Source organism: Silurus aristotelis (assembly GCF_946808225.1).
Source record: "Silurus aristotelis genome assembly, chromosome: 19".
Taxonomy (NCBI): Eukaryota; Metazoa; Chordata; class Actinopteri; order Siluriformes; family Siluridae; genus Silurus; species Silurus aristotelis.
This window is the reverse complement of record NC_139592.1, coordinates 89,258-101,757: the sequence shown is the minus strand read 5'-3', so window position 1 is coordinate 101,757 and position 12,500 is coordinate 89,258. Positions and strand designations below refer to the sequence as shown.

Below are 12,500 nucleotides of genomic sequence, written 5' to 3'. Positions count from 1 at the left end.
ACAAATTAAGTAAACATTATCAAAAATCGACCTGCCACGCACACAGTACGTCTGGTCATGGTGAATGATCTGCTCTATCAAATTCTTCAGTCTCGATGATAATGCTTTTGACAGCAGCTTGCAGTCAGTGCACAGTAGTGACACTGGGCGCCAGTTCTTCAGGTGGGTCAGGTCTTCCTTTTTTGGCAACAGTGTCAGGATGGCTCTCCTGCAGCTCATTGGTAGCTGACCACCTATGACACTGTCCTGTAGGACCTTCAGCACGTCCTGCCCTATAACTGCCTAGAAGGCAAAAAACTCCAATGGGAGACCATCTATACCTGGCACCCGCGCGTTTTCCATTCCCTGGAGAGCCTCCTGAAGCTCGGCAAGTGTCAGCTCTCTATACAACTCCTTGGCCACTGACTCTGAGAGCTTTGGAACGTTTCTGGGGAAGCTCTCCTCCACTTCCTGTGCCCCTGAACTCTCACTGCTATACAGCTTCGAGTAGAAGCTGACTGTCTGCTGGTGAATTTTAGAGGGCTCTAACACAAGATCCCCTGATTCTGTTCGCACAGCATGCATAAATCTTTTCTGTCCATTCTTTTGTTCTAAACTGTAGAAGAACTTAGATGGAGCATCCATCTCAGAAATGCTTTTAAAGCGTGAGCGGACCAGCGCCCAGCAGGTCATTAATTTTGGCATTTTTATTTTTGAGGGCTTCAATATGTCCTCGATTTCCTGTGGCCTCCAAACACTGGAGTTCCACTGTCTCTATTTCCAGAGCTTTCAAAGATCTGGAAATGTCTCTTGTGACATTGAGAGTGTACTTTTGACAGAATTCTTTGATTTGTGCTTTTGTCACATCCCAACACTGCTGTAGGGAGTTAAAAGCCACCTTCTCCAGTTTAAAACTATTCCATAAAAAAAGAAAAGACTATTCTAAAATCTTTTAAAAGTGCGGTGTTAAAATGCCAGTAGCTGCTCTTAGGTTTTATGTTCTTTTTACTGATTCTTACACTGAACCATGCAGTGGTCTGAGATGCCTACTGGAAAAAAAAAAAAAAAAACATAAAAATGATCTTATTTTGCTAGGCCCACGTGTACTGTCTCTGTTTCTTATTCAGATTTCTCCATATGTCACAGAGATCGTGGGCCTCCGCCATCTCCCACAGACACTTACAGGAAGCTGAATTAAGTTCTGCATGGTTCCTGTCTAAATTGTGTGCTGTACAATTAAAATCACCCCAAAATTAAAAACTCTGCAGTGCTGCAGTTTAAACTAACATTATTGAGTTTGTGTGTAAAAAACGTCGCGGAGCGATGCGCTCTGTGGAGGTCTGAGGTGGAGCAACGCCCTCTGCGGAGGTCTGGATCATGTCGTCAGCAAAACCCAGAGGCCAGGCAAACACCTTGGGGAAACCCAGGGATGGCGCAACATAGTCAGCAAGGATAGGGCCCTCGGCGGGACCGTGAAACGGAGTGGAGCGGCGCCCTCGGCGGGACTTTGGAGCGGAGCGGCACCCTTGGCGGGACTCTGGATCGGAGCGGCGCCCTTCAGTGGGACTCTGGAGTGGAGCGGTGCCCTTGGCGAGATTCTGGACGGGATGGGGGCATGTTTGGCATGGCAAACAGGGTTGGGGGCATGCTCGGCAGGGCAAAAGAGCTGGGTGACGTCCCCAGTCAGGCAGGAAGGCTAAGGTTGGGCAGCCCCCCCAGCAGAGCTAAGGGGGCAGAGGGACAGCTGTTTAAGTAGGTTAATCTAAACCAGCTGGTTAGCCATAGATTGTTCCTGACGCACCCGGAAATACTCAGTTCTCTGCTAGGGACTGAGCTTCAGAATATCAACCTTCTCAGTTGGGTCCCAGAATTGCCGGTCTGTGATGGAGCAAGCCTAACGCTTTAAAATATCCACTGGGTCCATCTTTAGCCGGATTGTTCTCTCAGGGACGCGGCAGGACACGGGTAAATGGCCAGATTATTCTGTCAGTAAACACAATTGCAGGGCTAGGTAAGTAAGGACCCAAATGCAGGATGCCACAGGAGTAATGTGAACACTGAGCAATGGGGCAAGGCAAAAACAAAGTCCAATAAACAGTCCAGGGTCGAAAACACAGGCAAACAGGGTGGTGCAGCAAAAGACAAAACCAAAATCCAATAGCCAGCAAACAGAACAAAATAGGCAGGGCAGAAACACAAACCAAAAAAACAGTCCAGAGTCCAAACCAGGTAACTAGGGAGGCAGAGCAGAATAGAAAACAGGAACAGCATTAGAAACAGGATCAGGTACAGAAACAGAATTAGGAACCAGAGCAGGCAGGGTGGCAAGAGTATTCTCAGGGGCTAGGTAGCCGGTAAGATCATCTAGCTTCGAGCTAAAGCCTTGGGTGTCCTCAAATACCGGGTGCAAGATGGCCGCCGAACCGGACGTGCACACCGCAGAACCGGAAATGAGCGATGCGAAACCGGAAGTGCGCGCCGTGTGCCCGGAAGATTCTGACACCTTACACCCAGTTGACATCACTGTGGATTTTCTGCAGCATGACCACAACAATATGTTTTTGCTTGATGAGCTCCTGTGCTTCCTGTGTTCCCCTGCTCCATTTATAATTAAACTCGCAATGTGTATCCTGTTCATTAAAATGAAATAAAAGTAAACCAAACAAATTCTAAAAAAAACTTGCCATACACTCTATCAGTCTTTCCCTATTGACCTTTGTTATCAGCTTCTTTAGTCTAAAAATTGATTGATCAGTAAAAGCTCCTTCTCGTCTAAAATGTTTTATATCGTGTATAAACTGTTTACGGTCTGGGAAAAACTCTACTACTGACACATTTTTCTGCCACTTAGTAGTTCTTAAAAACTCCTTTATGTTTTCAGCACTATAAAACACAGTTAAGGGTTCTTCCTGTGAGTCTGGATTAAAAACTGAATCAGACATTGCGTCTTTACTGTCTGATTCAGGTTCCTCCACCGTCATAGTTTTCCGCCTGCTTTTTGCCTTGTCCTCTACCTTTTACTTTCTTTTGGTCGGTACTTTTAACAGAGGCTCATCTTCCATCTCAATGTCTTCCCGTCCCCTTTTACTGGTGTAGTGACTGGTGTCTCCTGGCGACAGCTCTGCACCTCTGTGCCTGCCTCTGCCAGTGCAGGCAGCTCCGTCATGCTCCCTAGGCCTTGTTGCAGCAGCAGTTACGGTGCTTTCAGCAGCAGGCTGAGCTGAAGCTGCTGGAGGAACGACTCGAGCAGGTTCAGCTGCCTCCTGCTCGGGTTGCTTGGAGACTCCAGTGTCACTCTGTCTTTCAGGACAGGAGCAGACAAGATGCCCAAACTGGCCACATTTGAAACATTTTATTTTTGGAAACAAAGATGTTGTAGTCAAACCCATCGATCCTGAACTTAAAGACCACGTTTAGTTCCTCAACATCTTCATTCAGAACCATAAAAACCATCCGCCTAAAATACACCAACTGTTTAACTAGTGAGTACACACTCATTATTTAAAACAATTATTTATAACAATTCCTTTCTGGATCAGTTTATTCACTTTCTCAATACTGTTCAGTAAAAACCACAATTGCACTGTTCATACGGGAGGCAGAGACAATGTTCTCATGTCCCAACACATTACCATCTGCTAACACACACTCCTCTACACTCACACACACACACCACACACACACACACACACACACTCCTCTACACTCGCCCTGCACACACACAAACACACACACACACACACACACACACACACACACACACACACACACACACACTCCTCTACACTCACCCTGAACACCAACATACACACTTTCCTCTACACCTGCCCCGCACACACACACACACACACACACACACACACACACACACACACACACACACACACACACACACAGGCGAGTCAAACTCTCACACAGCCTTGCGCTCAGAGACGCCATGCTGAACACTCACTCACACACACACACACACACACACACACACACACACACACACACACACACACACACACACACACACACACACACACACTCCTCTACACTCACCCTGAACACCAACATACACACTTTCCTCTACACCTGCCCCGCGCACACACACACACACACACACACACACACACACACACACACACACGCATGCACACACACACGCATGCACAGGCACGCTAGCACACAAACACACAGACACATACGAAATTGTTCCTAGATGTTTAAAGGGAAAAATTGGCAACACACCAACCACGCTCACCCTTCCCATGCGCAGAAAGCGAGAGAGAGCGAGAGCGAGAGAGAGAGAGAGAGAGAGAGAGAGAGAGAGAGAGAGAGAGAGCGAGAGTAATAATTATGTATATTTCCAGTTCAGTTTCCTCCAACCTAATAAAAATGGCAGTGCTTCTGGGCTGAAGAGTCACATGACCAGCTCTAATTATTATTTTTTTTATTCTTTTAGGTCTTTTTTCAGAGCTGCAGTTGGAACCCCGTGTGAGTCTCTTTCTCTCTTTCTGTTTCAGTTGTTTTTCTCACCTTCTGTACATCCTGTTTGCATTTCTCCGTTTTCTCATGCATTTTTTTCTGCTGGTCCAGAGTGACAGATGCCTCTGCCTTACTGTTCGCCTCACGAGACGCCGCCATTTTCTCCTCCTTACAAGCCATGTGATAGATCTTCTTAGATGTTTCCATCTGCACACACACACACACACACATAAAATTGATAATTCATGTTTTTTTCTTGGTTCCTACATGCCTCTCCAATAAGAAGAAGAGGAAGAGGAAGAAGAAGAAGGAATGACTTAAAAGATTAATGATTGTGTTTCTCTTTATTTCTGCTTTAATTTTGCACCTAATTATATATAATTTGTGTGTATATTGTATCAGATGTTACATGTGTATAAGTGTGTATTTAAAAAAAAAATCAACAAATCCTGGGATCTAAGAGTGATTTTTAAAATGATAAACATCTCCCTGATCACTGATCAGCCCCACCAGCTCCACCAGCCCCACCAACTCCATCAGCCCCACCAACTCCACCAGCCCCACCAACTCCATCAGCCCCACCAACTCCACCAACTCCATCAGCCCCACCAATTCTATCAGCTTTACCAACTCCATCAGCCCCACCAACTCCATCAGCCTCACCAACTCCATCAGCCCCACCAATTCTATCAGCTGTACCAATTCTATCAGCTGTACCAACTCTATCAGCCCCACCAACTCCATCAGCACCAACAACTCCATCAGCCCCACTAACTCCACCAGCCCCACCAACTCCATCAGCCCCACCAACTCCACCAACTCCATCAGCCCCACCAACTCCATCAGCCCCACCAATTCTATCAGCTTTACCAACTCCATCAGCCCCACCAACTCCATCAGCCTCACCAACTCCATCAGCCCCACCAATTCTATCAGCTGTACCAATTCTATCAGCTGTACCAACTCTATCAGCCCCACCAACTCCATCAGCACCAACAACTCCATCAGCCCCACTAACTCCACCAGCCCCACCAACTCCATCAGCCCCACCAACTCCATCAGCCCCACCAACTCCATCAGCCCCACCAATTCTATCAGCTTTACCAACTCTATCAGCCCCACCAACTCCATCAGCCTCACCAACTCCATCAGCCCCAACAACTCCATCAGCCTCACCAACTCCATCAGCCCCTACAACTCCATCAGCCCCACCAACTCCACCAACCCCACCAACTCCATCAGCCCCACCAACTCCATCAGCCCCACCAATTTTATCAGCTTTACCAACTCCATCAGCCCCACCAACTCCATCAGCTTTACCAACTCCATCAGCCCCATCAACTCCATCAGCCCCACCAACTCCATCAGCCCCACCAACTCCATCAGCCTCACCAACTCCATCAGCCCCACCAACTCCATCAGCCCAACCAACAGCCCCACTAACTCCATCAGCCCCAACAACTCTATCAGCCTCACTAACTCTATCAGCTCCATCAGCCACCATGTTCCCTTGAAGTTCAGCCCTTTGTAGTAAAGTTCCACTTTTATAATATTGACCAAATATAATATTGAACCTAATATGAAAATAAGATTTAATGTCAGAGCAAATTACTGATGAATAATTCAGATTAAAAAGGAAGAACATGTAACATCTCTCAGTGAGTGTGTGTGAGTGGTGTGTGTGTGAATTGTGTGTAAGGGGTGTGTGTGAGTGATTTGTGTAAGTGGTGTGTGAGGACTGTGTGTAAGGGGTGTGTGTGTAAGGGGAGTTTGTGTGTGTGTGAGTGGTGTGTGTGAGTGGTGTGTGTGAGTAGTGTGGGTGTGAATTGTGTGTACATTTACATTTACATTTACATTTGTGGCATTTAGCAGACGCCCTTATCCAGAGCGACGTACAAAAGTGCTTTGAGTCTCTGGTAATGAATAAATCTACACTGTACACAAGATTACAAACTTAATATAAATATAACTCTTAAATTCTACAAACTTGTAAAGTGCTAATTTAAGTGTTTCAGGAAGATGAAGGTCTTCAATCGTCGCTTGAAGATAGTCAGGGACTCTGCTGTACAGACATCTAGGGGAAGTTCATTCCATCACCTCGGTGCCAGAACAAAGAAGAGCCTTGAAGTGTACTTACCTCTCATTCTGAGAGAAGGTGGTACCAGTTGAGCAGTGCTGGAGGTTCTCAGACAGCGTTGTGCAGTGCGAGATGTAATGAGATAGCGCTGGTCCATTTTTTTGCCTTGTAGGCAAGTGTTTTGAATCTGATACATGCAGCTACTGGAAGCCAGTGAAGGGAGCGCAGCAGTGGGGTGGTGTGGGAGAACTTGGGCTGATAGAACACAAGCCGTGCAGCTGCGTTTTGGATCATTTGCAGTGGACGAATAGCGTTTAGGGAAAGATCTGCCAGCAGAGAGCTGCAGTAGTCGAGTCTTGAAATGACAAGAGACTGAACAAGCACCTGGGCAGCCTGTGTGGACAGAAATGGTTGAATCCTTCAGATGTTGTAGAGAAGAAATCGACAAGAACGAGCCACATTAGCGACATGTGGGAAGAAGGACAGTTCATTGTGCATATTTACCCCAAGGTTACGAGATGTGGCTGAAGGGGAGAGCAGAGAGTCATGAAGTGTTATTTGGAGATCTTGACCTGGAGATGAATCACCTGGGCTGATCAGCAGTTTTGTTTTGCTGGGGTTGAGTTTTAGTTGGTGAGCACTCATCCATGAAGATATGTCTGTCAAGCATGATGATATCCGAGCAGAAGCTGTGGTATCTGATGGATGGAAAGAAAAGATTAGTTGAGTGTCATCTCCATAGCAGTGATTAGAAAACCCATGTGAGGATATGACTTCACCAATGAAGTGGGTATAGAGGGAGAAAAGGAGGGGACCAAGTACTGAGCCTTGTGGGACACCAGTGGTGAGTCTGCATGGGGCAGATGTGGATCCCCTCCATGTTAGAGTTACCTGGTATGAGCGACCTTCCAGGTAGGAAGCAAACCATTCCCATGCTGTTCCGCGGATACCGAAGCTCTTGAGGGTTGACAAAATTGTCTTGTGGTTGACTGTGTCAAATGCTGCTGAAAGGTCCAGGAAGATAAGTACAGATGACAGCTTGGCTGACCGAGCAGCATTAAGTTTCTCAGAAACAGCCAAAAGGGCAGTCTCTGTGGAATGTGCCGCTTTGTGTGTAAGGGGTGTGTGTGTGTCTGTGAGGGGTGTGTGTGAGGGTTGTGTGTGAGACTCCAATTATCTTCTCAGCCTTCTCAACAGGGAAGAATGGTTGCTCTGTGCTCTCTTGAAGTTAACAACCATCACTTTGGTTTTGTCACCGTTCAGAGACGGGTTGTTGCTCTACTCCAGGCTGTTAACTGTTTTACCTCCTCTCTGTATGCTGACTGGTCATTCTTGCTGATGAGACCCACCATGGTCGTGTCATCTGTGAACTTGATGATGTGATTTGAGCTGTGCATTAGTACACAGTCAAAAGTCAACAGAGTGAACAGCAGAGGACTGAGCACACAACCCTAGGGTGCCCCAGTGCTCGGTGTGGTGGTGCTGGAGATGTTGTTTCCGATCCAGACTGACTGAGGTCCCCCCGTCAGGAAGCCAAGGATCTACTTACAGAGTGAGGTGTTTAGGCCCAGTAGACTCAGCTTCTCAATCAGGTGCTGAGGGACGATTGTGTTGAATGCTGAACTGAAATCTATGAACAGCATTCACACGCATGTGTCCTTATTGTCCAGGTGGATGAGGGCCAGATGGAGGGTCATTTTGTTCATTGATGTTTGATGAAGCTCCCTGGTCCTTGGTAATGTTGTTTCGTTTCACAGTGTACTGCACTGTATACGGATGGAATGTCAATAAAGCCTACTGGACTTGACTTGATATTTACATAGCAGTAATTTTTGTTGAAAAACTGCTTGGGTTTCATCATCAACATACATCTCAGCTAATCTCAGACACCAAACACATGGTGGCTTTAATTTCCCACACAGACCTGTTCGAATAACTCTTCCATTAGCACTAGTTATGTACCTAAATCCTTCAAACTGCAGTTATCAACCCCCTAATTAAGAAACCTGACCTTCACCCTGTCAGCTGTCCAACTACAGGCCAATATTAAACCTCCCCTTTATCTCCAAAATTTTAGAAAAGGTTGCAGCACAGCAGTTCTGCTCACATCTACTGAGGAACAACATTTATGAAATGTATCATAAACATGATATTCGCTTCCATTGCTATGCTGATGATACACAGCTGTATATTTCAGCAAAGCCAGATGAGAGAGATCAGCTTAACAATGTTGAGGAGTGTGTAAAGGACATTAGACAGTGGATGCTTGATAACTTTCTTCTGCTCAACTCGGAAAAGACGGAAGTACTTTTACTAGGACCACATGCAGCTAGAAGCAAACTTTCTGATTTCGTAGCATCTCCGGATGGTGTTTCTCGACTTAACGCTCTCACGCCACAGTATATGAGTGAACTTCTGTACCAATATGATCCTCCACGCCTACTTAGATCAAAAAGTGTTGGTACCTGAAATAATAAAGTCTACAGCAGGAGGCAGATCTTTCTCTTATAAACCCCACAGTTATGGAACAGCCTTCCAATCAGTGGTCGGGACTCAGACACAGTCTCAGTGTTCAAGTCAAGACTGAAAACTATTTATTTAGTGGAGTCTTTTGTCAGTAGGTGTTTGTGAGGTAAAGGAGCAGATCTGAAGGGATCATGGATATCGAGTGTTTGGTGAACTGGGATATTTGGATGCTGTCGTCTCCTCATTCTCACACGTTCACTCAGGTTTGTTGATGGTGGTGTGGTGGGTCGTCTCTTATCCCAGAGATCCTCATGTTTGTGTTACCTTCTGGTTCTGCCTTTTAGTTATGCTGCTATAGTGAGACTTGCCAGAGTCCGAACTGCACAGTGACATTAACTTTCATACAACAATAAGGACACTTAATAATCCATATAATTATCTTCCTGTCACCCCTCTCTCTCTCTCTCTCTCTCTCTCTCTCTCTCACCCTCTTTTTGGGTGAAAGCTGCACTCTGTGGAACGCTTTTACATTCTTCTAAATTCTCTCTCCCCGTTTGTCTTGCAGATGTACATGTCAGACTGGGGGCTGGGGGCCGTATTGTCCAAGGTGGTAGAGGAGCGCCCGGTGCTGTACATCAACAGTAATTTGTCGGTGCAGGAAATTCGGTACAGCACCATGGTGAAGGAATGCCTGGCCATTAAGTGGGTGGTCCTCACCCTCTGATTATATCTGTTTGGACCACCTAACTGTCCTTCCTTGACCTGAACCTTCTACAATGTAGATGTGTTTGAGCTCATGTTCTCCACAGATTTACTTTTTTGGCTGATGAGATTGCAGAAAAGCAGTTTGTATCCCAATATTCTTCATTGTGCTTCACAGTGTTCCTGATGTTCTTAAATTCATTCTCACAGCCCTTCTTCCTCCAAAAATCAAGTTGAATTATTTTCTAATACTGATTAATCTGATCTGAGAGTTTTATTCCAATTTTGTTCTAAATGAAACAATAACTAAAGTTTATATTGTGTAATTTGATATTTCCGCTGCTTTCTGAACATCCTGCAACTTCCTTCTGCTTCCTTAATATCTGCCAGATATTGCTGTTTTGATGTTCAGCTGTGCAGAGATGGTAAGCTGCAGTTTTATGAATGTGCCTGGATATTACAAAACTCATATTTTGTACTATTTTGATAAGTAAAAAGATTTTTGTCCATATTTATGGATTAAAGACAAACAATATAATGTTTATACATATAAAGTGGATGAATATTAAATAACACAAACTGTGTAAAATATTTCCTGTAAATATATATCAATAACTTAATTCCATATCTGATCATTATAACGTATCTGAATGATTTCAGTTTTAATAAAACTGTAACTTTAGGACTAACATTATTATTTTAATGTTTTTCTTCTCACCTCTTTAAGTTTTTTGGCCCATGGTTTCTGAGCTTTCTTGAAACCTTCTTCTGCTTCTTTAGTTTCCTTGAATCCTCCAATCATTTGTTTATGGTAGGAGTCCTTCTGCCAGTTCTTCACCTTTTCCACGTCCTCGTTCAGAAGGCCATTTTTCACCTCCTGGTGGAGCTCGCTCACTTTATCTGCCTCGGTCATCACAGCCAGCCAGGCTCGCTCCACAGAACCATACTGAGGTCCTACAACAACACTTCACATGAATACACACCAAAACACACTTATCTGAAATCATCACACAGTTAAGAAAGAAACAAGAAGGGGAAAAAAAGGGAAAATATGTGTGTAATCACGTCACAACCAGGAGGTAAAAAACGCACATGGAGTGAAGCTTCTGTTTGTTCACAAAGTGTGGCATAGAGACGCAGCGTATCATTTTTTACGGGGAACTAGGGTTACATGCGTAACCTGGAGACGTTCCCTTTCAGGAACTTGACCTGCGTTGAATGTGTATGGGCATGGCTAGGTCGAAGAACAGAGGGGCCAGGAGTGGCACTCAGATCCAGGTTGTAAAAGGGGGGCTCAGACAGAGGCTAGAACAAGACAGCCAGCTCCCACTCAGGCACTCTAGGTGACACCGGGGGCTTATGCACCTCCAGCTGGTGGTGCTCACACCACAAACAAAACAGGTGCCAACTAGCAGCATACAACCTCCTAGTGGAGAGAACTCTGAATTGGAGAGGGGCCACAGCCACAGTCTCCACAATTCTGGGAGGGGTGGACTATTGCACCTCCGGCCTGGGAGAGGAGATCCCTCCTTAGAGTGAGGAGCCTCTCAGGAAGGGTGCTTTAGGAGAGCTACCAGGTCCACGAACCATGGTTTGCCCAGCCACCTTGGATCCACCAGTAGGAGATGTACTCCATCCTGGTAAAATCTCTCCAGAACTCCTGGAAGCAGTGCAATAGGGGGAAGGTGTACAGCCATAACCTCTGCCACACCTGAGCTTTGGCGTCCAGCCCCAGGGGCGGATGGATCCGCCATTCCCCGGGTTGTCTGCTGCTTCATTCAACTGTCCCAGGATGTAAGCTGCTCTCATGAAGAAGAGCTTCCCCTGGGCCCACAGGAGGATCTGGTGTGCCAGCCTGTAAAGGGGGCACAAGCGCAAACCTCCTTAATGGTTGATATATAAAACCACTAAGGTGTTGTCCATACAAATTAGCATGTGGTGATCTCTAATGTCTGAGAGAAAATGCTTCAATACTAGAAGCATGGCCAGCATCTCTAGGTAATTAATGTGCCAAAGTAGATGGGGCCCATCCTATAAACCTTGGGTGGAGCAGCCACTCATAACCGCTCCCCACCCCGTGAGGGACACATCCGTCGTTAGCGTTATGTGACAACCGGAAACTCCCAACATATGGCCCTGAGATAGGAAACCGAGATCTCTTCAAACATCTAAGACACATATGCACCGTCGCGTGACCTTGATCTTACGGAGGTGGTTGCCCTTCTGTAAGAACCCATGGGTCCTGAGCCACCACTGAAGGGGTCTCATGTACAGAAGGCCAAATGGGATAACACTGGATGCAGCTGCTATGAGCCCTAGAAGTTTCTGAAACTACTTAACAGTGAGAGACTATCCTTCTCTGACCTTCCTGTTGGCTGTAATGATGAACACAATGCGAGCAGGGTTAAGTGCACGTGCAAAGTAGTCTTCCCAACATTTAGCCGAAACCCCACTAACTGCTCTGATTGAGCCAATCAGCCAATCATCAATATAGTCGAGAATGCGAATGCCCTGAAGTCTCAGGGAGACCAGGTGCGGGGTGAGCAGGCAAAGTGAGAGGGCAACTGCTGAAAGTCATGCTTCCGAAGCCTGCAAGCGAGTGCTTGACCAAGCAGGTGAGATTGAAAATAGGGACAAGCCCGACTCAAAACCCTCTGCAAGGTCCATAGCGGGGGCAGGGAGGAATGTACTGCCAGAAAGTGTGCTTCAATTTCTTGCTTGCTTTAATTTTTTCTTTTCATTCAACACATACACACAGAGCACTTCATGAACAAACAGAATCTGGCGCCGGCTTCACTCCATGTGC

The 12,500-nt window shown here is 46.0% G+C and overlaps 1 protein-coding gene across 2 annotated transcripts in view; it reads right to left on the bottom strand.

Moving 5' to 3' along the window:
* Positions 1-12,500, bottom strand: part of LOC310714830 (protein kinase C and casein kinase substrate in neurons protein 1-like) — a 26,414-nt gene that overhangs the window by 9,332 nt on the left and 4,582 nt on the right. For both annotated transcript variants that reach the window (XR_014530150.1, XM_083520775.1), the window contains exons 3-4: positions 10,413-10,648; positions 4,501-4,656 (exon numbers count right to left, since the gene is read on the bottom strand). Coding sequence is in view for 1 of the 2 variants with exons in the window: in XM_083520775.1 (XP_083376901.1) it covers positions 4,501-4,656; positions 10,413-10,648 (392 nt within the window). In the remaining variant the exon portion in view is untranslated. The remainder of the gene's footprint in view (positions 1-4,500; positions 4,657-10,412; positions 10,649-12,500) is intronic.